This window comes from Aulonocara sp. 'chitande type north' Nkhata Bay, linkage group LG4 (genome assembly GCF_057382095.1).
Source record: "Aulonocara sp. 'chitande type north' Nkhata Bay isolate Kocher_YH1m ecotype deep benthic linkage group LG4, A_spYH_male_GT1.1, whole genome shotgun sequence".
NCBI lineage: Eukaryota > Metazoa > Chordata > Actinopteri > Cichliformes > Cichlidae > Aulonocara > Aulonocara sp. 'chitande type north' Nkhata Bay.
This window is the reverse complement of record NC_141347.1, coordinates 10,811,675-10,838,390: the sequence shown is the minus strand read 5'-3', so window position 1 is coordinate 10,838,390 and position 26,716 is coordinate 10,811,675. Positions and strand designations below refer to the sequence as shown.

At 39.6% G+C, this 26,716-nt stretch overlaps 1 protein-coding gene across 5 annotated transcripts in view; it reads left to right on the top strand.

Moving 5' to 3' along the window:
- Nucleotides 1-26,716, top strand: part of plppr2a (phospholipid phosphatase related 2a) — an 82,395-nt gene that overhangs the window by 14,153 nt on the left and 41,526 nt on the right. For 3 of the 5 annotated variants that reach the window (XM_086288340.1, XM_086288342.1, XM_086288341.1), the window contains exon 3: nucleotides 22,246-22,434. The exons of 1 other annotated variant lie outside the window; for it this stretch is intronic. In XM_086288340.1, the coding sequence (XP_086144466.1) occupies nucleotides 22,246-22,434 (189 nt within the window). Of the gene's footprint in view, nucleotides 1-4,896; nucleotides 5,031-22,245; nucleotides 22,435-26,716 lie in introns of those variants that run through there. One more of the 5 variants, XM_086288343.1, reaches the window with a different exon arrangement.

Sequence of the window (26,716 nt, the reverse complement as noted above, 5' to 3'; positions counted from 1 at the left end):
TGTAATTTGAAATGCAAGGACAGACCTCACTCTTACTTTGGTAGGTTTTAATTCATGTTTATTCTTAGTTGTCACTGGGCAACTGCTGCTCGCCATGCTTACCTTCACAGGATACTACTGCCATCCTGTATCCCAGTTTATTCCAGTTCATGGTGAATTTAATTCCTGTCTGAAACTGAAGAAAAAAAAGAAAGAAAGAAAAGACAACAAATAAATTCTTAATCAATTACTTCAAAAATAATGAATGATAATGATTACCAGCCATGGTGAGTAACCACAATTATTGCTACAGTGCCTAATCTGCTTACTGACCCATAGGAAGCAGTGTGAGCAAACTACAGTTACTATTTCACAAATAGGTTTCCAGGAGTTGTTTGGCTGGTTAGTTGGGAAGTAGTAGTTACTCACTAACCAGTCATAGAAAAATGGATAAACAGAAATACTGAGGCCTTTGATAAATGAACAGAAACTTGTAGCTTTAAAAAGCATTTTCAGATTGGATTTAGCTAACTAACACACCATTGAGAAAGGGCTTGCTATGGGCAAAGTAAAAGTTCTTTAATACCAGAAATATTTTTTGCTTTTACACCTACTGCTTCCTAAAGGCAACAAAGAAGAATTCATGTTTAAGGCACTTCCCCATTGTTTTCACTTTTCAGACTGTCCAGCTTTTATATTGTCAAACAAACAAAAGACTGTGGTTTAACAGAGTTCTTCTGGATGTCATAATATGGGAGTTGGATGCGCAGATCAACTATTACATTGAAACCATCAGTTTGGTATTGTATAGCTCTAACCTGTCATCGCACAGACATGGGACCTCTAAGGTTGCCCTGTCGTATCATCAGGAACAAGCAGCAGAGATTTTCAAATCTCAGGGTTACAGGATGGGGCGTGCAACCCTGAGCAATAATTAAGCACCTTATGCGTTACAGTGGGGCAAACCAGTGTAGTGAGGAAGCCATGGGGGTGTGTTATTAGTGTGAAGCATGTTTAGACTGGGTAACATCCACATTGATGCCAACACCTGAGGATTCCTGGCAGAGCACTGCCCTGTAATGTGCCAATCAGTGTTATTTATTTCTGCTGGCAGTAGTTGTAATGTTGTTGCTAAGTGATGTATATTTTTAAATTGCATAAATGAAGAATGTTAATAATTTCTCACTGTCCTGCAGTAGGAACAGGTTTGACAATACCTATCAAACATGTCCCTCCACATCTTTAGTGTGTGTGTGTGTGTGTGTGTGTGTGTGTGTGTGTGTGTGTGTGTGTGTGTGACAGTGATCCATACCAAGCCAGAAGGACCTGCTCTTTTATTGAGCCCTACACACCTCATCAGCAGTTACCATGGAAACCAATCAGCCAGACTCATTCTCCGTCTGTGCTCTTTTTCTTCTGACTCCTTTCATCCTCTGTGCCCTAATCACAAGTCACAACCTTTTCTATCAGTGCTACCCACTCAGCCATCTTGTTCTGTGTGTCTATTCTATCCCCTCCATTTTGCTCTGTCATTTCCCATTTTTCAGTGTGATTCCCTCCCTGCTAGCACTTATCTTTGGTCTCTGGTTCTGGCAGGATTTCTCCCAGCCATTCACAGCAGCACAGATATCAACATCACCTTTCATTAATTTCAAATTAATCCTGTTTTACCGTGTTCAATTCTATCTTATCGTCTCTGCTCCTAATCTAATCCCATTCTGTAAAGGCTGGAGATAAGAACTGTTTTAACCTTTGTTACCTAAATATCATATTTAAAAATATATTCTGTGGACATTTTTTCTATTTGTTATCTGATAGGTGATACTTTCTCTACCTCTGCACCTCAAAAAATAGTCTTTGCCATTCGGAGAGACACCAGCAAATTTGCTGTTTAAACAAAACTTTTGTTCAATGCTAATCTACTGTGTGGTTCAGTGTAGAGGTGTTTTCGATTGTGAAGAACAGCTGATTACTCTTATCTAAACCAGTGGAGCACCAGATATAAAGTCACATTCTGCCAGTTTAAATGCTTTTTACAGGTCTCCTCACAAGTTGAACTAAACTGTTCAGTCTGACTTCTGACATTAAAATGTGGTTGCTGTGTTAAAAACGTACCTTTTGCCTTTTCATGCTGCTATTATTTAGGACAGCTAATTGTATAATTTGTCCTTTTGGGGTGTAGGAGTCAAAAAACAGAAGTGTTCAAAGGCCAAAGTAGTTTTGAGCCTTAAATCCTGAGCCTTAAAACTATGATTGTGCATTTCCTTGAGACTAATAAAAACAGAAATAAGATGTCCAAATACTCTAACCTATATCATGGCAATAAAATAAGCTGTGTAACTACTGCTTACATAAAAACCAAGAGGATAAGTAGCAGCCAGACACTGCTAATTAAATGCACTTGATTAACTGATTATCAGCAAGTGGGAGCTCCTCAATAAAAGCAGACATATTGGCAGTTTGCTGGTCTGGAGCACTCAGGTGTTTGTGAGAACAATGCCACAACCTACCTGGGAATGGATGCCCCAAATTCACCCCAAGTTCATACTGTGCAAAGAAATTGTGAAAAACCCAAGAGCTGTGTGTCAGACATGTTAGCATGTTAAGTGTTAAAATCCACGACAATTTAGTTAAAAAATGTATGACAAGTATGACTTGTTTGAAAGGATTGGTAGGAGAAATTCTCCTCTCTTCAAGAATAAAATGACAGCACTATGAAGTTTGCCAAGCTGCATCTCAACTAACCACAAGACTTAGGGAATGATGTCTGCTGGCCAGACAAGCCTAATGTGACGATGTTTGATCATAACACACAGCAACACATTTGGTGAAAACCAAAACATGGCATATCAGCACAAACACCTCAAGCCAGCTGTCCAAGCATGGTGATGCAGGGGGGAAGATTTGAGCTTGTTTTCAGGCCATAGAACCTGGCACCTTACACTCACTGAGTCAACCATGAACTCCTCTGTAGAGTCAAATGTGACAGCTAAAGCTTGGCCCAAACTGCTCATGCTATAGGACAATGATTCCAATCACAGCAGCAAATCTGCAACAGAGTGGATGAAAAAAAGAAAGAATCATGGCTCCACAATGTCCCAATCAAAAATCCAGACTTTAACTCCACTGAAATGCTGGAGTACAGCTGTGCATAAATTAATGCCTCGATGGACTGAGGCAATACTGTAAAGAAGTCATTTTCATGCCCTTGTTAAGGTTAAAATTAGGATGTTAGCCATAGTTAAGATTTACCATGAAGGCAGGTAGCTGTTCTTTAACTCGGAGCTTGCATGCATTTCTCCAATGTGTCGCACATCAGCTTTTATGCACTTCCAGTTTTGATAGTGTGGGTGCCACAATTAAACTGAACCAAATATGACTAACTCACATCTCGATCATCCCTGAACTCCTTTGCTTAAAAAAATTAAATGAGAGGCAATGGGTTACATCTTGCACATCAATCTCATTGTTTTTGTAGATCTGTGGAAAAATTTTCACATTTTTGAAAGTAAACCTTCATTTCTGTGGTATATATACATCCGTTCCTTTGGTGTTGCCTCTCAGTCTGATGATTTACAGGCAAAAATGTCTCCACCAGAGGGCACTGCTGTAACACAGCTAAAGCTTTCCTGCAAAATGCAGCATTAACTATTTGAACTTTGATCTTTCACATAGTTTTTATTACTCAGTTTTCTCTCTTAATTCACTTTGACACACAGCACATAAAAACAAAAAAACTCTTGAATGTGTCACACACACGCACACACACATCGGTCTCAGAAGCCTCATTAACACCAGAGTGACATGCAGAGATTAGACAGAGAACACTTCAGCATCACATCAGTGTCTTGAGCTGCCTCCTCAGCTGCTATAAATAGGCCAGAGTGTTTAATGGTGGATAGCTGATAGCTTACCAAGTCACACGAAGTCTCCCGGTGTAGCCAACCACATCTCTTCCCCACGCAATCAAACCTTTGCATGCACACAAGGTCAAATGTATGGAGAATGAGATAGACAGTCAATAGCCAGAAATACTGAGCTAACTGTTAAATCCGCTCAAACAAAGGCAAACGCTGACCCACAAAACAGATGCTGTAATGCTGTATCTTGGGTGTGATCAAGCGAATCATACTAGATGACTTCTTTTATAGTCCATCTGGTTAACTCTATAAGTAGAACTCACAGCACAATGCTGTGCTCTAGCTTTAATTTCTTTTATTTTTTGTGCAAGTTCGGTGGCTTAGCTGTAGTTGAATGAGTGTCTTATATGACATATAGATTGTTCTGAGACCTTAGCTAGTAAAACTGAATGTGTTATTGCCTTATATGACTGACAGATTCACCAGGTTAGACAATGCTATTTTGACAGTGAATGTAATAAAGATGATATGAAAAGACCAGCAGAAGGTTATGGTTTGTTGGCAGAGCAATTTAGAGCTGCTTGATTTTTGTGTCACCGTGTCTGTTTAAAGCTCTGTGCTGTGAGGTTACCTAACCTGTATATATTAAATCAAAAATCTCTTCAAAATGTCACAATAACAACCAGGATTTTCCCTTAAAGGACAGATCTGGTGTTGCATGTTGTATCTGTATTCAGAGAAGATAATGATAGACAGTACAGGCTTTAGTTTGAAATCTATGTGTTTATGGGAATCGGCTCAGTGACAGATTAATAAGACAAACATTGTCAGGATGCAGCTACAATTTTTAGAGAATAAGCAGTAGGTGATATTCATGACATTTGTTGACAATGAAGAAAAATCTCAAAAGATGCATTTTGTTGAGTGATCACTTGTGGCTGATCCAAAAGCAAGCCAAAACTCGACAACACTAAAAATGCTTTATGGTGTGGTTGTTAACCTATTTCACTGTGAAAGATTCAATGTTTGAGACCGGGAGGAGACATAAACCCAGTCTCAGAGGGTGACAAGCTAGTGTACTCCTAGTGTTTGTCCCGAGATGATACGAAATAAATGTGAGGGTTAAGGCAGGAATAGAATGCCAAACCAAACAACTGGATCTATCTGCATTGGTAACCCCTTGGGAAATAGGTGAGCAGCCACGTCTTTTGAAGCATTTTTATAATAGAGTTGTAACTCAAAAGCTCAAAAGGGACTGATCATACTGCTGACTACTAGAACTTTATGTCTCAGTTTGGGAAGTGAAACTCTAGTATTTCAGTCTGTTACTAATATTACTAGTGTGTCTGTCCATTGCACTCATACAGTTTATGATTGCAGACTGCTAACTAAGTTAGCTACTTTTAGCTGAAAATATTAGCTTCACCCCGTGAGTAGATTGTCAGTTGCAGTCAACTGAATTCTGTTTTTCTACTCCTCCCAATTGAAGTGCATAGTCCTAGATAAAGTTGGCTACTGTAGGACAAACAACTCTGAGTGCAGGCTAACAGTCCAGTGTTGACCTGAGCTGTCAATATGTGTCCACATTGATTTACTCTGTTGGAGGCTGTAAAACTTTGTGAAAGCTGCCCGATTGTTGAGGATAGTCTGAACTTTTCTCTCAGTAAAGCGCTGCTGTTTTGCTGACGCTAGCTGCTGTCAACTAGCAACTAACAGCAGCTGTTAGCAGCTGTTAGTTGCTGTTAGTTGTCGTTAGCTGGCATTAGTAAAAGTTTGTTTGAAGTTGATCTAAGATTGTAGGACTTGGACTCTTAGAAAATAAACTTTGATACAATATGAGACACAGTACAGTTTGATTCGAACTGTTTACCACAGGGGAAAATTACATTTTTAGCTCACGTTAGGCTAACATTAGCTGACATAACAATAACTTATAATTTACCAGCTGCTCTTTTTTAGCAAGCTGTCTGGAGACGGGAGGGTCACTTCTCTAATCTTTTGGCAATAAGTGATTGTAATTGTGTTATGCATTTTTTCCAGTGTCAGAGCCCCAGTGTCATATTTTGAGGCCAAATTAACTCAAATTAAAATTTCCCTCCTAAGAGTTATATTCACCTCCACATTTAACTTGGTCTCAGTCACATACTTACAATACAGTTAGGGGGAATGGCGATGCCTATTCACATTTTTTCCTATTAAATGAACTCAAAACGTAAGTGAAATTTATACGTATTTATTTATAGATATTTCAGTCTCCAAGAATCATCAAAGCAGGAACCAAAATGTTATACTAGTCCATAAACCAGTGGCTGGCAATATGGTAGCTACATCCACCTTTTATTTACAGTTTGTGCTCTGGTTGAAATAATGCATGGTAAATTTAGCAATAAAAAATATTCTGATGATTCATCAAAAAAGAAGGTAAACCAGCTACTGTAGTCGGAGTGAGTAATACATAGACTGCACACTGTATAACTTGGCAGACAAGGAGTTAGGAGCTTGCGGCAGATTGTGGGCTGGTAATAGCTGTTTTGCTGCAGTGTAATCTCTATATTTTGTATACACAAGGTTTCCCCGTGGAGATACATGCACTGCAGAGGTGGATTTCTTGCTGCACCAACGGCATGCAAAGAGGTGGATCCCCAGCAGCATGCATGGTTGTACATGCACAGTGTTATCTATTAAAAGACTCCTACAAGGCAGTTTACATGGTGACTGGTATGCAGTGAAATAAGAGCACTAGGAGAGGTGTTTTCTTTTTAAAGTGTGAAAAAGAGGGCTGGATTGGAGGATGATTAAAGCAGTGCTTGCTCCTCTCATCTCTTTTTTACTGATCCCATTGGACTCCTTTTCCTTCAGCCCTTTTTTTTTTTTTTTTACAGCAGAATGTACAAAAGCTCCCACTCTTGTATTCTCTTCACATCTGTCCTAACCCTACCTGCCCATAAACAAACGCACACACATACTCACTCGGAGATGGACTGAAACTCTCTGGGCGGCCCTCTCCATCACCAGCTCACCTCTTCGTCCTGCTCTTACATTCACACGCACTATTTCAGTCTGCTCCCATCATCTTCCCACCCTCTCTCGTTCCCTGAACACCTGTTTTTCTCCTTCCTCTATTTTTCCTTTCGTCTTCTGGGACTTGCTAAATGCACCGTTAGTTCTTTCTTTTTCCAGCTCCCATTGCTCCACATTTTTCACTCTTGAGCACTCTGCCTAAACTTTTCAAATTTGTACTCTCGTTCTCATTCAGCTGCAAAAACCTGACAAAGCAGGGCCATTTACTCTGCTTACAATGCCTATTTGTCACATTGGAATATTTGTATAGATTAGGTGCTCAAGGCAGCTCGAACTATTATTGCTTTAATATAGCTGTTTGTCATCATTTGAGCAAAATATCAAGAGAGTACTGGTGCATGGTACAGAGTAAGGGAGGAGGAGACAGCAAATGTATTTTCCTGTCTGTCCATCCAGGTATCTGTATGAAAGATAATATTACAACCAAATCAGATGACACACTGGATCAATCTGCACCAAACTTAGATATAGTCTCAGAAAATTTTATGGAGCAATGCTGGGCAGACCATGTTCAGACAGAATCGATAAGAGACAGTTTGGCAGAAGCTGCTGAATCATTAGTTGTTAGTGGTGAGGTTTAGTGACTCGCTTCAACTGTTGCTTTCACAGATACAACACAATTACACAAGACTGAGACACCGTTTTGACATAGGCACTAAATGAAGCTGCAGATGAGTTTCAATTTTAAGTTCTTGACATGAATTTTGAAATAGGAGACAAAGTTCTTATTGTTACCTACAGTGAACCTTAAATCAAAGTCACTCCAAGAAGCACTATGATATAATATAATAATGTTGGTGTGCTGGTGTTGTCACCAGTCCCTGGGGAGGACCTAAAAACTCTGGTAACCTTTTTAGGTTTTCCAGATATGCAGACACTGACTTCTTGAGGTCAACTTGTCCTCCATTTCGGTGGCTGATAATCACGGTGACAGTGTAAGTTCAAGTGAATAAGGCTCCAATCATGCATCCAGCTGTGGGTAGGGAAAAGCTTGTATTCCCCAACTGTTTGTGATTGCTTTGGTTGCTAGCATATTGCTGCGGTAGTGACGAACTTGTGTGCAAACACTGACCAGCTACTCTCCGAGCTGTTGTGAAATCATGAAAAGTGCAGCAGACAGCAGAAATGGACACTGCTTTCAAAGTAAACATTTTGCTTTTATTTAAACACACATTGGCTGCAACACTTAGGAACATGTACCTTATTCAAATTTTACCACCACTGGCTGGCAAGTATTTGCAGACAAACATGATTGTTTTTTCAGGAACTGATCCCTTTAGTTGTGGTGAAAGGAACTCTTAATGCTTCTGGAAGAATGGTCAGAAATTCCCATAAACAGACTCCTAAACCTTGTGTAAAGTCTTCCACTGAGAGATGAAGCTGTCACAGCTGCAAAGGATAGACCGACATCATAATAGACCCCATGGATTAAAAATGGGATGTCACTCAAGTTCATATGTGTGTGAAGGCAAACAAGCACATATTTTAAGACATAATGAAGCTGCTGATCAGATGAAGGTGGTATCAGTAGAAATGTCTGTGTTACACAGACATTAATGAACCTTGATTAATATTTAGACCTGCTACTTCTCCTCAGCCATCAGCCTTACTTCAGCGGATACACCAGCAGTTCTGGGTGTTGATGGATTTTTTTCCCGTTATTGATATTACTTCTGGCAAGAAGTGCATTCAAGTTTATCAGAGTTTTTAAGTAAAGAAATTAATCTTCCTGCTGTCTTCAAACAGGGATGCCTTGCCTTCTTTGCCCAGCTGTTACTTTTCAAAATGAGTAGCATTATCCAAAAAGCTGTTGTAATTGTTGAAATATAGAGCTGTTGGGGCAGCATGGTGGCGCAGTGGTTAGCACTGTTGCCTTACCACAAGAAAGTCCTAAATTCAATTCCACCACCCTGTTAGTGTGGGTTCTCTTTGGCTTCCTCCCATAGTCCAAAGACATGCAGTTAGCTAGGCTAGGTTAATTGAAGAATCTAAATTGAGTGCAAATGGTTGTCTGTCTCTATGTGCTAGCCCTGCGGCAGACTGGTGACCTGCCCAGGGTGTACCCTGCCTCTCATCCTATGGTAGCTGGGCACGGCTCCAGCCCCCATGAATTGGATAAGTGGAAGAGAATGGATGGTACAAATATTAATGTAACAAATTGTTTATGCTTCACAAATCATCATGCACCATGCTGTATGCCCAGCTAAATGGAGTTAATTGTGGATGGTTAGCTGTTCTGTCCTGCATTTAGTGTGAATAGGATTCCTCTCACTCCGACTCTAACAGTGTGTAGTGGACCAGGTGCGAGCCCAGACTATTGTTCTAAAACTATAATGTGTAAACTGGTGATGTACTAAAACAAAAGTAAAGTTGTGGAGCGGTTAGCTTAGAAGAACTGCAGAGTCAGATCGTAAATGTCTGTTTCGAACCTCTTCAACACTTTAGGGCAGTAACATACAGTTTGTTTGCCAACTAAAAGAAGAAAAGTAAATTTCATCCTTTTGTCTCCGTGCAGGCAAACTTTTACAAACCTGAGCCCTTCATTCGTGAACACTTCTAGCCACAAGGCTTTTTAACAGTGTTGATATATAACAGGGTATACTGCACCAAATAAACTGGGTTTTTATTGTTTTCTCCCCCTTCTAGTTCCCTTAATGCCACTCTCAGCAGAAAGCCTCTATTGTATTTAGAATGACAGATTAGAATCAGCACAGACCGCTGAGCCATGAAGTTAGCAGCGGCTGCCTGTTAGCTTCCAGTTCACATAAAATAACACATATTAGGATGACATGATGGAAATCATCCGATGCGTAGAGCTAGGGTCATGGCCTTTCTTTTATTTAATCAAAGGCTGAGAGGAGAACCAAAGAAATGGAAGTGGGAGGGCGGCGTGTGGGTGGTGTTGGTGGTTGCACTGGCAACGTATTGGCTAGTAGGTGGTGTTTGGCTTCAAACCTAGGTGGTGAAACAAGCTCCAAATCCCAGTAAAAGAATTCAAGTTTACAGTCTTTGTGGGGGTTTTTTTGTTTTGTTTTGGTTTTTTTTCTGGAATGTGCAGCAGAGGAAACCAGATACACCAGTTGCTCAATAATTTATCACATTTTCTGTTCTGTGCAGTTTGTCATGGTGTGAAGCTCCTCTGCTTCAACACCGAAGAGCGTTACCGTTGAGCACCGTAGACGTGTTTTTGTGGCGTTCGCGGCAGAGCAGCAAAGCCGAAGCGCTGCTGCAGGTCTGACAAAAGCACATAGAGCTTACACATGTACACCCCAGTGAGACTTTGTTGTCGTGTTTCATATTTTCAACAAGGTGGCTGCTTTTTATGCTGACAGCACTGGGGATTTGAGACTATGAGATGGATTCCACAAAAAAAACCCAAAAACACCTGAGTAGAAATGATACTTTTAAAAGACAAACAGTGAAAAAGAAAATAGAGCAGAGGTGGAGGCAGCAAGGTAATTTTGCTGCACCCCCAAGCTTTGCACCTGTTCCCCAGCACCCAGTCTGTGTTCTTTCACCATCATTGTCCAAACTCCTCTTTCAACTCTCTTTCCTGTTCCATTGTTTTTCAATCCCCTGCTACCCCCGCTACTCTTCTGGGCTTCCGCCTCTTCCTCCAGGACTCCTGACATGCTGGCCAGGTGCAGTGTAGCGTGTGTTGATGCAGGCCTCTTAATGGATAGCATGTGTCTGATGGTGGACTCCTGTGCCTCTCCTGAGCTTCTGCTCTAAATCCTCCATCTGTAAAACACAAAACTGCTCTTTTAGGTAACACAGCTTTAACAGCATTCAGGGAGACACGTGGACCTCCAGAGAAAGAGAGGGAAGGAGAACAACACAGGAAAGACAAGCTTTGATCGTGACCCTCGTTAGAGCGCTGTGGCTTTTACTTACACTGTGGAGACGTGGAAGTGCAAATCTTAACATTTATCAATCCTATCAGTCTGAACAACTAAACATTTTATTGGTAATCAAATCCGAGGCATTCTCTGGTTTACACTTTTTGTTAAATCTATCTGATTGATTTACAACCTTAACAGAAAGAGGGCAGCATGCTTCCAGCAAAAACGTCATTGCTGCGATGCGATTACGGAAACGAAGCACTCACTGATGTGGATGCAAGGAGCTGAAAGTGTACTCTTTAAATTCATACTATCACTAATGTAAACCTGCCATTTATGTCATATTTCTGCATTAATTCTGAAGTATTTCCAACAATACAAGTATTAATGTACAGTACTGTGCAGAAGTCTTGAGTCTCCCATCATTTCATTATATTTTGCTTCCAAGGAACCCGATATTCTTGCAAAAATTTAAAGTAAGCTGGACGAGTGCAGGAGAAACGTAGTGGCAGTGTCAGACTGAATTTGATTTTTTTTTGTTTCAAACCATTGTCAATCATGTCTGTATTTATGGAGCAAGTCAGAAGTGTGAAATAAAAGTGTGTAGCTTCAGTGACACTTCAGTGAAGTGTCACTGAAGCTGGTTCAGAAATGTTGAAGGGTGACAGTCAAAAAGTCATTACTAAGGTAGGAAAACAGAAAGAAAAGGCTGAAGTATACCAACTTACACAAGAACTATACTCAAAAATCAGTGGCAGCAGGTCTGATGGAGTGATGAATCCAAATTTTAAATGTTTTATTCAAACCGTTGTTGAACAAAGAAGTAGGAAAGAGATACAACAATGAGTAACTACACCCATCTGTGAAATCACAGTGGAGGCTGTGTCATGGTTTGAGGCTACATTTCAGCCAGTGGTGTTTCAGAACGAGGTGAAAATGATGAAATTATCAATGCAGAAAAATACTGTCACATTTTGATCCGCCATGCAATACTATCAGGCTTCATGTTTCAGCATGACAATGATCTCTAACATGCTGCCAAGTCATTCAAAGTCAAAGCATCAATGGAACAACATACACTGGAACAAACTGGACTCCCCAGAGAAGATTTGAGAACTACTTCAAAAGACTACTTAAAGAAATTACAAGATAGCTTGCCTACCTTTGTGTACCTTTGAAAAATTAATTATTTAAATGTATGTTTAAGGATGATTTCAAGTCAGGAAAATCCCAGGCCACAATGTATGGTTGAAACAGTTTTTTAGTGCTAAATTATTCCTATTTATATTTATTATTACAATATCATGATGATATGATGTATTACTAAACATATAATGTAAGATGTGTATTTCTATCTATCTGATAGATGTCTATCAGTGCCTCAGTGTGATGAATTTCCAGAACAAGAATGACTCAAAAATGTAAAAAACAAAAAATCAAACGTATTCACGTGCCTTTAGTAACATTTTCATGCACAGCCATCCATAAATCAGTGAACAATCCTGATATAAAACCACCAAACTAACCAAATCAATGTAGAAAAAAGAAACAAGCAAATAAAAACACTTATTTTCTCAAAGTTTGAGAAACTGGCGTAATGGGTTTTGAAGAGATGGACATTATTGAAAATATAAAATACAATTTATTGGTCTTATTGGCCACAATTGAAGCCAAATTTACCCTTTTTCTGACACCTTTTAATACAGCACTTTATTCTATGAAGGTGACCACTTTATCCGCCTTCCATCTACACCTATGACCAGCTTAAATTACCATTTGAAATACATTTCTTTGGACCGTGAGTGAAACCCAGATCATGCTGAGAGAACCCACGCAGACAGAGGGAGAGCACAGAAACGGCACACAGAAAGCCTCTATCTGACCAGATGGTTTTAACCAGGAAACTCCTTGTTCTTAGGCAACAGTGATAACCACTGCTTTATACAACTGTGGGTTCTTGTACATTTTCTGTCACACAGTCCATGTTATAATTCATTAAGGATTGACTGCAAACATGTGCTCATGTCGACTTTTAGTGCTTAAGTGGAAGTACAAATAGCACGGTCAACAATATTATTATGATATTAATCACATTTTCTGAATGAACTATAGTGAAACATTGCAAGACAGTGCAAAAGAATTAACATCAATATTAGTTGGTTCACTGACATTAAAACAGCTAACTAGTAATTAATTTTAATATAGTTTCTTTAATTTTGCCTCAGTTTTCTATAGTAGCTCGCTGCTGGTAAAAATAAAACAAATAAAACACAAAAAATCAGTCAATATTTCCGCTTATTATCTAAAAATTTCAAATAAATCAATGGTTTAAGCAGCAAGTCAAGTTTTTGAGAGCCTGAATTCTTTGACCTATGAATGGGAAAACGCAGTTAATTCATTTTTTTCAGTGTAAGCTTCCATACATGATAAGATGGTAAGCTTTGAGCTGCTAGCAAAAGTCTCACAGCATCCCTGGCCTGTGAGTTAATATTTGCTTGTTAAAGGCGCAGCTCATAATGACTCCATATGTCATCTGAATTTGATCCATTGGATAGATAAAAAATATGGTTGCAGTAGTAGATGTTTACATTAGTCTGAGCTCCAACCTAAGAAAGTCTTTAGTTTTGCTTTTGGAAAAAGAGAACCTAAAAGACGTTTTCCACTTAACAACATGAGGGTAGATTTGCAGATAAGGTGCCATGTTAGAATTCCTTTTTATTATTTTTAATGAGCTAGACGGCTATGTTGGATTTGCTCAGCCTGCTCTACCTAGCAGGTAGAGTATAAAGGCGCACCCCTGTGGCTTTTTAAAATGAACTGCTAATAAATACAGGAGCGCTGTGGCGTGTCCATGGCAGCCTCAGAAAACAATAAAAGCTGTGGAAATAAGAGAATTGAGGTGTTACTGCACATTTCACCACTTTATGTTTATTAATAATAAAAGTGGCAAAGTGTTGTGATATCTATGATGTCTATACATAATCTGCTCAAAAAAAGCTGAGAACGTCCAAACTCAAATCTCAACTGTAAAAATATAAAGACAACTTTCTATTTAAGATCGAGTTCATCAACTCTGAGCAGTGTTGTCTCTTCCTGTTTATAGAAAAAAAACTGGATATGTGGGATGTTGCTGTGTATTTCACACCGGTTAAATGAAGGAGGGGAAAGTGGTCATATTTTTGGATCTGAGCTCGCTGTGGTGGGTCCTTCGCATGCCGTTGGCTGTTGCTGTTCCCTGGACTTGTTCCTGAAATGCTTTCCAGTTATTTGTGCCGTGTTTTCAGACGTCTTGATGTCACTGCTGATGTAAACCCTTCTTGCCTCGTGGCATCGCAGCCACTAGAAGTGGGCACAGTCTGTCAGTTCATCAGCTGATATGAAATATTCATCAAAAAGCTGTGTATGTTGGTGGAGAAGTGGAAGAACTGATACCAAGGTGGGGTGGGGTGCATTTTTGACAGGTAAAATGTTTCATCTCTGTCAGGGACAGGAAAAGGAGTGTCTGGGTATCTGAGCCATGTTTTATCCTTTAAAAGCAGCAGGGAGCATGGAGCAGTTTAAAGAGAAACACACTGCGACGTTTCCATTGTCAGACACACTGATATCAGGTAGAACAGGATATTCATCTGAGAAAAGGGCAAGAGCTCATCCTGTGGTGCCATCGGGAATGTGACAATGCTCACAGAGGGAGCACATACTGAATACTGTGCCCTTTTAGTGAATGATGATGTGCAAGATGAGAAATATTTTCCTGCCTTGATTTGTGTGCTGTGAGGTCTTAAGGCTTTTAAGTCTTGCCAAGGGAGAGACTGTAATACTTAAAGTTGTCTTTTCCTTATCAGTCATGCAGCCAGTGTGTTACCCAATCTGCTATTTTGCTCTGGACTGCCAACTATAACTAATGGAAAAAGATATATAAAGCTTTACACATTTGTTTGTGAGGTTTTTAATAATCTGAATATATAAATAGTAATATATATCAATAAGGAGAGCTCATTACAATAAAATAAATAGGAATTTTTGCAATACAGAATTCAGTTATGCTATTTGGCAATCAGACTCTGATGGGCCATCACAGCAGACAGAATCCCAGCAGTGATAGGAATTAGATCAGGACCCCCTGCAGTCTAGATGGCAGTGGTGGTGAAGATAGGATACAGGCTGAGTACTTGGGTGATGCAGAGATGAGGAGGTGGTTTGCATGCTGGATGAAAGAGGATCAGTGCAATTTAAAATACACAATATGCAGCAGGTTGATTGGCTTGGACAAAGTGGACAGAAAGGTGATTGGACTAAAGCAATTCTGTTTTACAGGGAAGGATAAAGGATAGACTAGCAGCCAAAAACCTGGGAAAACAGGGAGATAAGTGAACACAGTCCTTCTTTATTGAATTTTACACATAACCATCAAATATAAATATATATGTACTGTATATATTTGGCAGAATTGTTAGAGTTCACCTTAAAAGCACGGAACCAGCTGTTAAGTATAGTCCACAACCTTGAGGTTGGGTCTTTGGGAAAACCATTCCAGATGTTTTTAAGCAAACTGCCTTTGCAAAGGAGTCAGTTGATGCTTGTCTCAAGGGTGAGGTGTTCCAGGCATGTCTTACCAGGAGGAGGCCCTAGGGTAGACACAGGATGTGCTGGTGTTCCTCTGGTTAAGCTGGTGAGGGTGGCCGGGGAGAGGGAGGTCTGGGTGTCCCAGTTTAGGCTAAACCCCTGTGACCCACCCCTGAATGGAAAAAAAATGAATGGATGGAAGGATTGATGGATGCTTTTAAAGCAAACTTTGGACCACTAGTGACTGATGTGAATTAAGACATTCATGTTGGTCATTGAATTAATCTGACAGTTGTGAAGTTTTGACTTTTTATGCCACTAAAGTATCTCAGTATCTACAATTTAGATTTGCATTAAATTTTGCATTTGATATTAGTCTTTCCCAAAGTAGTGACTTTGTTCTTCCCAAAACTTTTCCACCAGTGGCACCATTACACTGACACTTTTGGTTTTGCAGGCATTTTGCATTTGGTTTTGGTTTAGACAGCGACTCCTTCATCAGCTCCTGTTATATTTGGTGACATTCTTTCAACCTTAAGAAGAACATTTTCTGTTGCTAGAATTGTGAACTTTCAGCTTTGCAACCTGACATCAGTGATATTCTCCTTTATACCAGAAGCCAGCTGAACATCAGAAACTCAGTTTTTACTGGAAGATATCATCTGAAAAAGACATCTACCTCATGACAAAGAACTCTGTTGAGCTTGAGTTATTTCCGTACTTAAAGATGAAAAATAGGCAGCTCTAATTTGGAGCAGTGAATAAAGACATACATTATGTAAACTTGCTTCAGAAATATTTTTATGTAAATTTAACACACACAACTGTATTTAAAGTGTATGTTGCTGCAATTGTAGCGGAGTAAATGTGGAATTATTCTTGTTTTAATGTGATGATACAAAAGTAAGGGTACCCGAGGTTTTAGATATATGAATTAAATTATTGTTCATTGCCTTTTTATTCTTAACAGATCAGACATGCAGGGCAGATAAGCCCTCTTCTTATCACTGACAAGCACTTTTCATACTCACAGAAATCAATGATTCAAAACTTATTTCCTGCATGTTTTTTTTAAATCAGGAAATGAAGCTCGTTAAAAATATCCTGATACCTAAAATAATGAAGTGAGTTTTATGTCTTAATGAGATGTAGTCTCCTAACGCCTTCATAATATGACAGCCAAAAAGCATATTTCGAAAATGCTGAGGCTCAGAGGGAGATGATGACATCTTTAGAAGCTTGGGAATAGAAGAAGACACTCGTCAGTCTTCACCCTCTTTTTGCGACTGTAACAGGCAGCCACACATTGCTTTTTGACAGCTCCAGACTTGAACTGTCTTAATGTGACCTTTCATCTTGACAAGCCACGGATCTTTTGTGCTGCTGATCTGCCCTTCCATCTCCAGACAAAAATAGGTCAGAGCAGGGCAGGTTTCTAACTCTGCCTGTCCCTTTTTTCTGTTAATAGCTGCTCTCTTTTGGACGAGGTCAATAAAGAAAAAAGGAAAGACAGGTACACAGCAGAGTGGAGAGAAGAATGTGAAGGAGTGCCAAGAGGAGGGTAGGACAGAGAGTTGCCAGGGTGTGAATAAACTGCCACAAGTCACATTGCAGTTAACAGCAAACCATCATGAGAGTAGCGGCTTAATCTGCACTGGCAAATATAAAAAAACGTTCTTATGTTAAGTACGATGAAAGTGACTCAAGACTATTTCCCCCCCTTTAATAGCTTCAAAAACAAGTTTTATGGTGTACTTGATTCCATGTTGTTTTTTCTGAAGGAGTGGTATCGCCACACATCTATTCACTTATTAGTTATTTTGCATTCTGAGAATAAAAAAACCACAAGTTAAATTAAAGGAACAGTCAGTGGGGTTTTTTTATTTTTGTTTTTTTAACTTTAAAAAAGAATATTGAACTCATAAAAATACATGATTAGTGTGCAATTGCATCTTGCATACAAATACTTAGGAGCAGACACTGTTTTTTTGAAGCTGCCATGTGGCCCCACCATCTTGAATACAGTGGCCAAGATGGAAAGCACCATTCCATCTAATCACATTTTACATTTATGGCTATAGACCGGCCACATACATAAGAGAATGCAGCAGCGTACGTGTGCTGTGGAGACAAATTTTTATTCATATCTGCACCTTCAGACTCAAGATTGCTCATACTTGTGATCATACATATGAGAAGGGATCCCCTTCTCACCAAAGAAGTTAAAATATGAAGGAAAGACACAACTTAACAGCCATCTGGATTAAAAATCATCCTCTTCCTCCTCACGCTAAACATAATCTCCTAAACTGGAATCAATGCTCTTAAACACAAAAAAACTGCATAAACATGCTTATTTATTCCTGAAATTGTTGCAATTACCTATTCTCAGCAAATTGGACAAATTTGATGGTCCTCTCTTCTAGGCACCTGACAACAAAACCACAAACTAAACCACAACAATAGCTGGTTATAAGCTAACATTATGCCAGCTAATGTTTGGCTCGAGTGTCCTAAAAATTACACTTTCAATCTGATAAACAGTTTGATTATATTTTTAAATTGATGAGAGTTTATTCGCTACGTGCCTGAGTCCAGCAATGTTAGATCCACTTAAAAGAAAACTTGACTGACATCGGCTAATAGCAGCTAATGCTAGCTGGCAGCAGCTAACAGTGGCTAACAACAGAAACAACAGGAGTTACATTATGTGGTACATTCTTAATTTAATTCAATGTTTCTGATCTCTATTGCTGAGTAAAAAATATTTGTCCTATAACAGCTGCCATAGATAACATAATGCACTTGAATTAGAATGTGTAAAAAACAGAATTTAGTTGACTGCAATCTACAATCTATTAACATCTAGTGGTGAAATTCTACACACTGTATCTTTAAAGTTAAAAAGTGCTATAAATTAAGTTTGAAAACTTGAGAACCCTGAGTTAAAATGTTGAAGTTGGAATGCTAAGAATAAAGTATAGGTTTATGGACAATAAAGCTGAAAGTCATGGTCAACGTTATATTGATCATTTTACGAACAATAATCTGTTAGGTGTTATTAACTGTGAGCCCAATGCGCTACTAAATTATTGATGTTCCATTTTAATGAATATTAATATAATAATGTTCTATTTATTCTGTAAAGTAAATAAAATATTCTCTGTTCTCGATTCATGTGGCTGTAATACTCATTTGTAGTGTTTTTTTGGTTCCTGGTTTGATTTAGAAAGAGCTCATATTTAAAGATGACTCTAAAAATAAGCTCTTCATCTATTGGCTGGAGATGCAGATTTGCCGGTCAACAACTATGAACTCCGACATATGGGAGCTTGAGGCAAAATCTTCAGCAGACGCACATTCTCTAATATTTTTCCAGCGCATAGAAGTGGAAATAAAGGAGACATGGTATGCTGTGCTCTGTGCTCAACTATGCATAAGTATGATCATGATTTTAACGTGGCGTTGTGACTTAAAAGTGTTTCTTCCTAGAAGTGTGAGTCACAGTCAGTCACAATACGTTGGGAAAATGCAGGGGAGGAGCGCTACACCATCAAACAGGAAAACAAGGGAAGGCTTTATGAGTCACACATTTAGAACACCTCCTCTCACCCAAAGCAAACCCAACAAACAGCTCCCATCAAGCGTGTGTGCAAGATACACAAACACATAAAATACAAACATAAACCGCTACTACAATAATTTATAAACCACAAAGTGAAGCGTAAGTTCAACACAAATCTGTACAAACACTTTTTTGTATTTTATAATTCTGGTGTTTCAGTTATGACAACTGCAGCTAGTCAAAAAACAAAACGAGGGAGGCACAAATGAAGGGTGTTTATACAAATAAAAATCCTTTATATTTGTGCCCCTATGTATATTTGCATATAATATAAATACATGCACCCTTCTATATATAAATTCAGGACATATGTAAAGTGCATGCCAGACGTATAAGTGTAGATGTTGATATACATTGACATGTGTAAACATGTGTACATGTATGTGAGGTAAAATTTGCCAATGATGAATGGTGAATAAGGATCTGTGCTTCATCTTACCATAACATTCATATATTTTCAGGCACTAATACAACTTATTTTATATACTTACCCAGGTTACAGTTCTAAGATAGATATAGGCCTTAAGTGTTGACTTTTCTTCTAGGAATTACATCCATTTTAAGGGACGGTCTTTTTTCAGAGGCTCAAATGTAATCGGACAATTCTAGCAAAAGCTGTTTCCCGTACTTGGAGGTAAAAGGTCTGCAGTTGATTTCCAAGTGTAGCATTTGGATTTCGGAAACTGTTTCAGTGGAACTCTCAATGTGTGTGAAATGGGCAATTCTGCCCATACTTCAAAAATAAAACAAATCCATCACAGAGAAAGTGGAAACATGAGAGTTCATTCGGTTCTAGTTCATTCTGAAAATATAGTGAGCTGGTCAGCTCTACAGGCATAAAAAGGCCTGGATATCTGTGGAAGAGACCAGTGGTAGATGATTGCCTGATGCTTTTGACGCCCTTCACAAGAACCATTTTCAGGAGGTAATGTATCATTACAAGTCCATCAAAGAAAGAAAGAAAGAAAGAAAGAAAGAAAGAAAGAAAGAAAGAAAGAAAGAAAGAAAGAAAGAAAGAAAGAAAGAAAGAAAATGTAAAAAGCAAGAAAAGTTCCGAAACAGCATTCATTGGATCAATGACTATGAATGCAACAGAATTATAGGGAAAAAAATATATGGAGAAGGTTTGGAATGGGTCATGATTCAACGCTCACAACATCATCTGTAAAAACCTGTGTGAAACATTGTGATGTATGGGCAAGCATGACTTCCAGTGGCACTGAGTAACCTGTGCTTATTGATGATGTGACAGAAGACCGAAACATCAAGTGTGCATAGCTTTCGTTTCAGTAAAGCAGACTGCACACCTCTCAGTACAGACATCATGGGTTCGAATGAAATGTTGTCATCAGACTTGCCAAGCTTTTTGTGACCACACAAAAATACACCAACTACACATGTGCCTATAGATGGAACACCTACTCATCTGCAGTATTTCTAGCTGTCCATGTCTGACTAAATTAGAGTATAATCAAGGTTTAATAGCCAACACAACAAGGGTGAATACAGCCCATGGTCCTCCTGTCTTAGCCAAGTTGAAAACATACAGTCCCAGCTGCCATCAAATGGAGTTAATAAGCTTTCCCACCATTTCCCATTGTCTGTGATCCGTGTTAGAATCTCAGTTGATGATTTTCCAGGTAATAGGAATTTTCTTCAGCAAAGGTGAAATAAACAATTTGGTTCAATTCAGTTTTATTTCTATAGCACCAAATCATAACAACAGTTGCCTCAAGGCACTTTACATTGTAAGGTAAGGACCCGACAGCAATAAACAGCAAACAGAGAAAACTCCAACAGTTAGATAACCCCTGATGAGCAAGCACTTTGGCAACAGTGGGAAGGAAAAACTCCCTTTTAACAAGAAGAAAGCTTTGGCAGAACCAGGCTAAGAGAGGGCGAAGCCACCTGCCGCAACGGAGTTGAGTGGAGGAAGACAGGACAAAGACACTGTGGAAGAGAGCCAGACATTAACAATAACTTGCCGTTATTTATTGACTTCACATCTAAGCCAGCTTGTTGTTGTGTTTTTGATGATGCCAACAAGGAAAATGCAGATTGCCCTCTGGTGGTCAAATAACGTAACATCAAAATCCATAACACGTGTCAAGGGTGTTTCTACGATCTTTATTTTGTACATTGGCCAGCAGCTAATATCAGTCAACAATACTGGTCCACAATATTGGTAAATTGGTGAGGCTTTAATTACTACAAATCGTAATCAATTTTGCTGCCTTTGATCTGCTGCATTTGTGAATCTGCAGATCTGAGGAGTGCACTCTCATTTGGGACTTGTGTTAGAGAAATCTCCTCCTTGTTTCCTTCTGAAAACTGCAAAAACAAGCTGTGAGTACCAATCAGGGTTCGTGACGCTGCTCACTAGGTTGGAATTTCATTTCAAGTTGGCGCACTGCTTGCATGTGTCAGCTTGAAATGGCACATGGAAGCATTCTCTGATCACTTTGAAATCAAAGTGATCAGAGAAAACAAAGTAGAAAGCAGTGCACAAATGAATTCTAAAATGGACACGCAGAGGGAAAAAGAGTTTTTTGAAAACTTAAAAAGCCATCAAGTTACATCAGAAAATGAAATGAAATTGATTAAATTTTGCATGATATCAACTAAACTTTTTAGCGGGGATAGCAGCTGATAGTCAGAGTGTCTGCAGAAACTTCAGTCTCTGTGCACGTGATGAGGCCACACACACTCACGTATTCCACACTGACACACACATGTGCACGCAGCATCTACAAATACACCCACAGCTCAACTGTAGTAGATTTCATGAGTGCCAGCAGCATGAAGGCTGCCTCCCCCTTCCTCTCCCTCACATTTCACTTCCTCTCTCCCTCTCTCTCTCTATCACTCTTTCTCTCTCCATTGCTTTCTCACTCTCTCCTTCTCTTGCTCACTCTCTATGCAATTCTTTGTCTTTTTTCTGCTTGCGGTGTTGGGAATCCTCTTTTATCCTGTTTTGTTTTTTTTCCCCTTCTTTGAATCTTTGTTTCCATCTCTTGATGAGAGAAGTCTCCTGCAGATTTGGCTCTTTTATTTCTTGTCTTCTCATCTTTCTCTCTCTCTCTCGCCATGTCTCCTGGTTCCAAACACTGAACCTCTCACTCTGCCTCTCTCTGGATCCGGCATTTCCTATGCATCTCCCCGCTGCTGAGGGGTACAGGGACTCGTCTCTCCCCTCTTTCTCTCCCGCTCCCACTCCGGCTCCTCCACCTCTACCTCCTCTGCTTCACCTCTCGTCCTCTCGCTTCCTAACGGAGGGATAATGTTCTATTTCCAGCTGGTGATCATGGCTGGGACGGTGCTGCTGGCTTACTACTTTGAGTACACGGACACCTTCCCCGTGCACATCCAGGGCTTCTTCTGTTACGACAAGACCTTCTCTAAGCCCTACCCTGGTCCGGATGATACTAGCAAGATCCCTCCGGTGCTCATCTACTCGCTCGTCACAGCCATCCCTACCCTCACGGTAAGAGTTCTAATTATTTATTCATTTCTAAGTATGGAAGTAAAGCTTGGCAGATATGGAAGGGGGTGGGTAGTTAAGAAATTCAAGAGATAATCATGCAAGTGGGTTTGCATCTCCCGTGCTCTGAAAAAGCAGAGTGGGGGAAAATGATGCGTTAGAAAGATGGAAGTTATCAAAGTTGAGATTGTGTATTAGATTTGCTCTGTCTTTAGATGCTGCGAAAGTGCATAAGAATCTCCTACTTCTGGTGTTTGGTAGTTCTCATGATGAATCATCTGTTGTGCGCGTGTGTGTGTGTTTGTGTGTTGCACCACTGTCGATAGTGTGCAGATTGGTAAGCTGCATAGAGGTAACCCCCTCCGCCCTCTGTTCTTGACAAGCGGATGCAAGTGTGTGTTTGTATGTGTGTGAAGAGTACAAAAAAAACTGAGGAAACCATCAGCTCGGACCACACAGAGATGTGATAGGAAGAGGCAGACAGGTCATTAGAGAGAGAGAAAGAGAGCATCAGAGGAAGAGAGACAAACAACACAGAAAGCAATAAAAACGAAGCGAGGTAAAAGTTGGAGTTGAGACAGAGCAGTGATGGCAGGCAACAGATGCTGTTCTTCAAAAACAAAACAAAAAAACCCTGAAGTAATAGGTGAGAAAAAGACACATGAGCACGACGGAGAGTAATTTTTTAAGAGGGGGTGTGTGCTATTATTTTTGTACTGTATTCATGTATGTTTGCACATGCATGAATGCTTGTGCATGTGTGTGCGTGTGAGGTTAGCTGTTGAGCCTCAAGTGAGATAGGAGGCATTGAGCCTGAAATGTGTAACACCTGACCCTGAGTGCAGAAAAAAACCCGAACAGCTTAAATCCCCAGCACACCACGAGAAAGAAAGAAAGAAAGAAAAAAGAAAGAAAGAAAATAAACAGCACATACAGAAACCAACCAGCATCCACAATACAAAGCACACAAATAACCTGAGCAGATTACATGCACAGACAAAAACCACAGCCTGCACTCAGTGCAAAGACAAGAATACTCCACAACTGGAGCACCAAACAATCGCAGATGATGAGGTTTTCTGTGCAGCAGTTCATTGCCAGAAGAAAGACTGTGGGCTGTTATAATGTGGTACCGCTGTGTACAGTTTGTCTCGCAGCCACAATACACAGTGATTTTTTTTTTCTAATTGTGAGCTGTTAGCAACCACAGCAGACAAAACAATACGCGTAAGTAATTTAATGGATTCAGAAAGTATTTATATTCACAACTAAGTGATAAAGTTGATTTATTTGGTAGGAATATAATAAAAGAGAGAAGAAAATGTACAAATGTACAAGTTTGTATGTCTTCTTTTATGAAAGTGTTTGTTTTCTCACATTTGGATGAAACAGCATTTATTTTTTATAAATGCTGTTTCATTTCATTCATAAATGGGGATTGGATTGTAGGGCTGTGTGTGCATAGGGCATGTTTGTTGGGTTCTTCTTTTGTCTTCCATTTGTACAGTTTCCTCACTTTTTCAATATTTTAAGGACATGCTGCACTCCATGCTGTTTTCAGCTAATATGGTAACTCTTTGTGAATCACCTTGTTGGTGCAAAAGTACTATTTCTTTATTTTAAACTGTGGTACTGTTTGCATTTTTATAAATTCAAAATAAGAAATCAGAACAAATTATGTGTTTCTGTGAAAGGCTGCTTGCGGTTTTTGATACGGGTGACACAGGCGGTTGTCCGGGGCGGCAAAAAAAAAAAATTGCTCTTATTCATGCTGCCCCAACATCAGCCAGCGCATACTGGGAATGGCATAGGCACCGATCGGTTTTCTATCGCCCATTTGCTGGGAGTAAGGGCGCCCTCCGTTTGCGAGGTGCGCCTGCTGCTTGCGGCACAGGGAGGAGAGGGCGGGGCGGCGGGGGATTCTCTGGCTGGCTGGAGCTGCATCTAATAACCAACTCGCAAAATAAAACAAAATAAAAACAAACCAACAAACACGAAAACACCAGACATTATGATACAGACTTATAATTTGCACCGTTGTTTTTTCTAAATTCTATGCGCGAAAAGTGAGCGCGAGAGCCCTCAGTGCGCCTGCTCGCTGCTGTGCTGAAGTCAAAATAAACTTTATTGTCATCTCCGCTACATACAGTACAGTATACAGAGAGACGAGACTACGAGGCTCCAGTTACAGCAGTGCAAGTAAACAAACAATAAATATAAGAAGAGTAAGTAAATAAATATACACTTTAGGACTAGGGGTAAACGGATCAATAACAATTTAAAATTTAAAATTTACAGTTTGATGATTTAAAGTTTCACACACGACCTGTCGAAAGGGGAGGGTGCCCGGCTGCTTCCAAAAAGAGCACATTTCAATCCTAATGTTGTAAATCCAAGCCCATTATGTATTCATGATTTGAATCCTGGGTTGTGCAAAATCCCAGAAATACACCTTAGACAAAGTGAATCTGTGAATTAAGGTGTAGGTGTATTAGGTTATGTTGTGGTGATCCTCGGGTTGGGGGATGGGTGTTCGACTGGAGTGCAAAATTAGAGGGAGGGAGTGTTCGCCCAGGGTGCCAAACAGGCTAGGACTGCCACTGCTGCTTGTAACAATGGGCCTAAGTCTGTTCTGTGCAGACACAACACTGATTCATCCACTGAGTTAGGAGCTTTTTTATGCTTGAATGATGGCTTAAGAAACTGGACTGGACTGAAGATGAGTGGGAAAAGCAGCCAATGTCCAAATAAAATTTTCGAAATTTTTCAGAAAGACCACTTAAAAATGACAAGAAAGTCTGTCTCATAAAGAAATAGGGCTGGCTCAGGATAGGACTTAGCAGAAAATTGTACGTGTTATTTAGTGCTAAGTAACTCACTAATACCCACACAGCAGGACATATTATTTTGTGGATAATTTAATTTCTCTTGAGTTGGATTATCCACAGAGACCTTTAAATCTGCCCTAACTCAGGGTAAATTACTCGGGATGTTGAACTGGGTCAGAGCACATTACTTACACCAGCTAGTCTGCCCTAACCTGTGCTGACAGAGGCCTTGGTATGTGTAACAAGCACCAAAGAAAATCACAGCAGTAACTCCCTGAGATAGTGGCAGTCTGGTGTAAACGTGCGTTGCCATTTTTTAATTATATTCAGTTATTGTGCATATTCTTTGATTTGAATGTAGAATGAATCTCTACTGAATGTAGTAGAGATATAGAGTATTAGAGCATCGTACAATAATACTGCTACTGCAGGAACTAATTACACTTTAGAATGTGGACTTAATTACTTGTAACGACCATGTAAATGAGACCTTGTCTGGCTGAGCCATTGAAGGTAATAGGCATCCAGTGTATTTGGGTCAGTGCCAGTCCTCCAAGCCCAACAGAGGGCAGTCTAGCACTCAGTCGGCTCCCAGTGTGGCTCCCAACATTTAATTAAAATCATCAATCATTTTTTGAAGGTTTTAGCACAAAGACCCAGTCCACTGTGTGGAGACCAAAACATAAGAAGAGGTACAAGGCAGGTTTCAGCCTCAGTAACATTAAGGTGAACCTTTTTATAACTTACACTAAAGGTGGGAAGAACTAATAAAGAAGGGGTTATTTTTTTCTATAGTTTCTTTAGATTATTTCCAAAAGCACTGAGCATGGGTGAGATCCATCTTTTCAGTAATAAAAAAAGTCAAAATTTGTTACACCTATAAGTTTATGAAATCTAATACAGTCCACAACAGGCCTATAATTAGGGATGGAATTTGAGAACCGGTTCTTTTAGAAAACCAGTTCCTATTAGTCCAATTTCTTGGAATTGTTAATCTGCCTGTTAAGATAACCCAACAATATGAGCGGACATTTAGGGTAATTTAGGTAAGATCTTTTATAATCTGTAAAGATTTTAAAATTCATATGCGTCCAGGTCACATTCATCTTTCCATGGGAGCAAACTTGCCTTCTTTCTCAAGCATACTGTAGTTGGGTGATATCGCAGCCACTTTCAGGGAGTACTGAATAACTGGTCAATTATTTCTTCAAACTATCTTTGCATCTCCACATGGAGACAATGTAATTATCCCCCACTAACCTCCCACCCGGTAAGCACTGCCAATTTACTGTTAGCTTCTGTTGCTATGCATGAGCAAATTTCCAAATGCGCTGTAATTTTTTCAAACAATGGCCATGGCTCATCTTAATTACTAAGCAAAGTTTTGAGTCACACTTGATTTCTTTATATTTCAGAGGAATGTTGTTGTACTTGTTTTTTGTTTGTTTGTTTGTTTG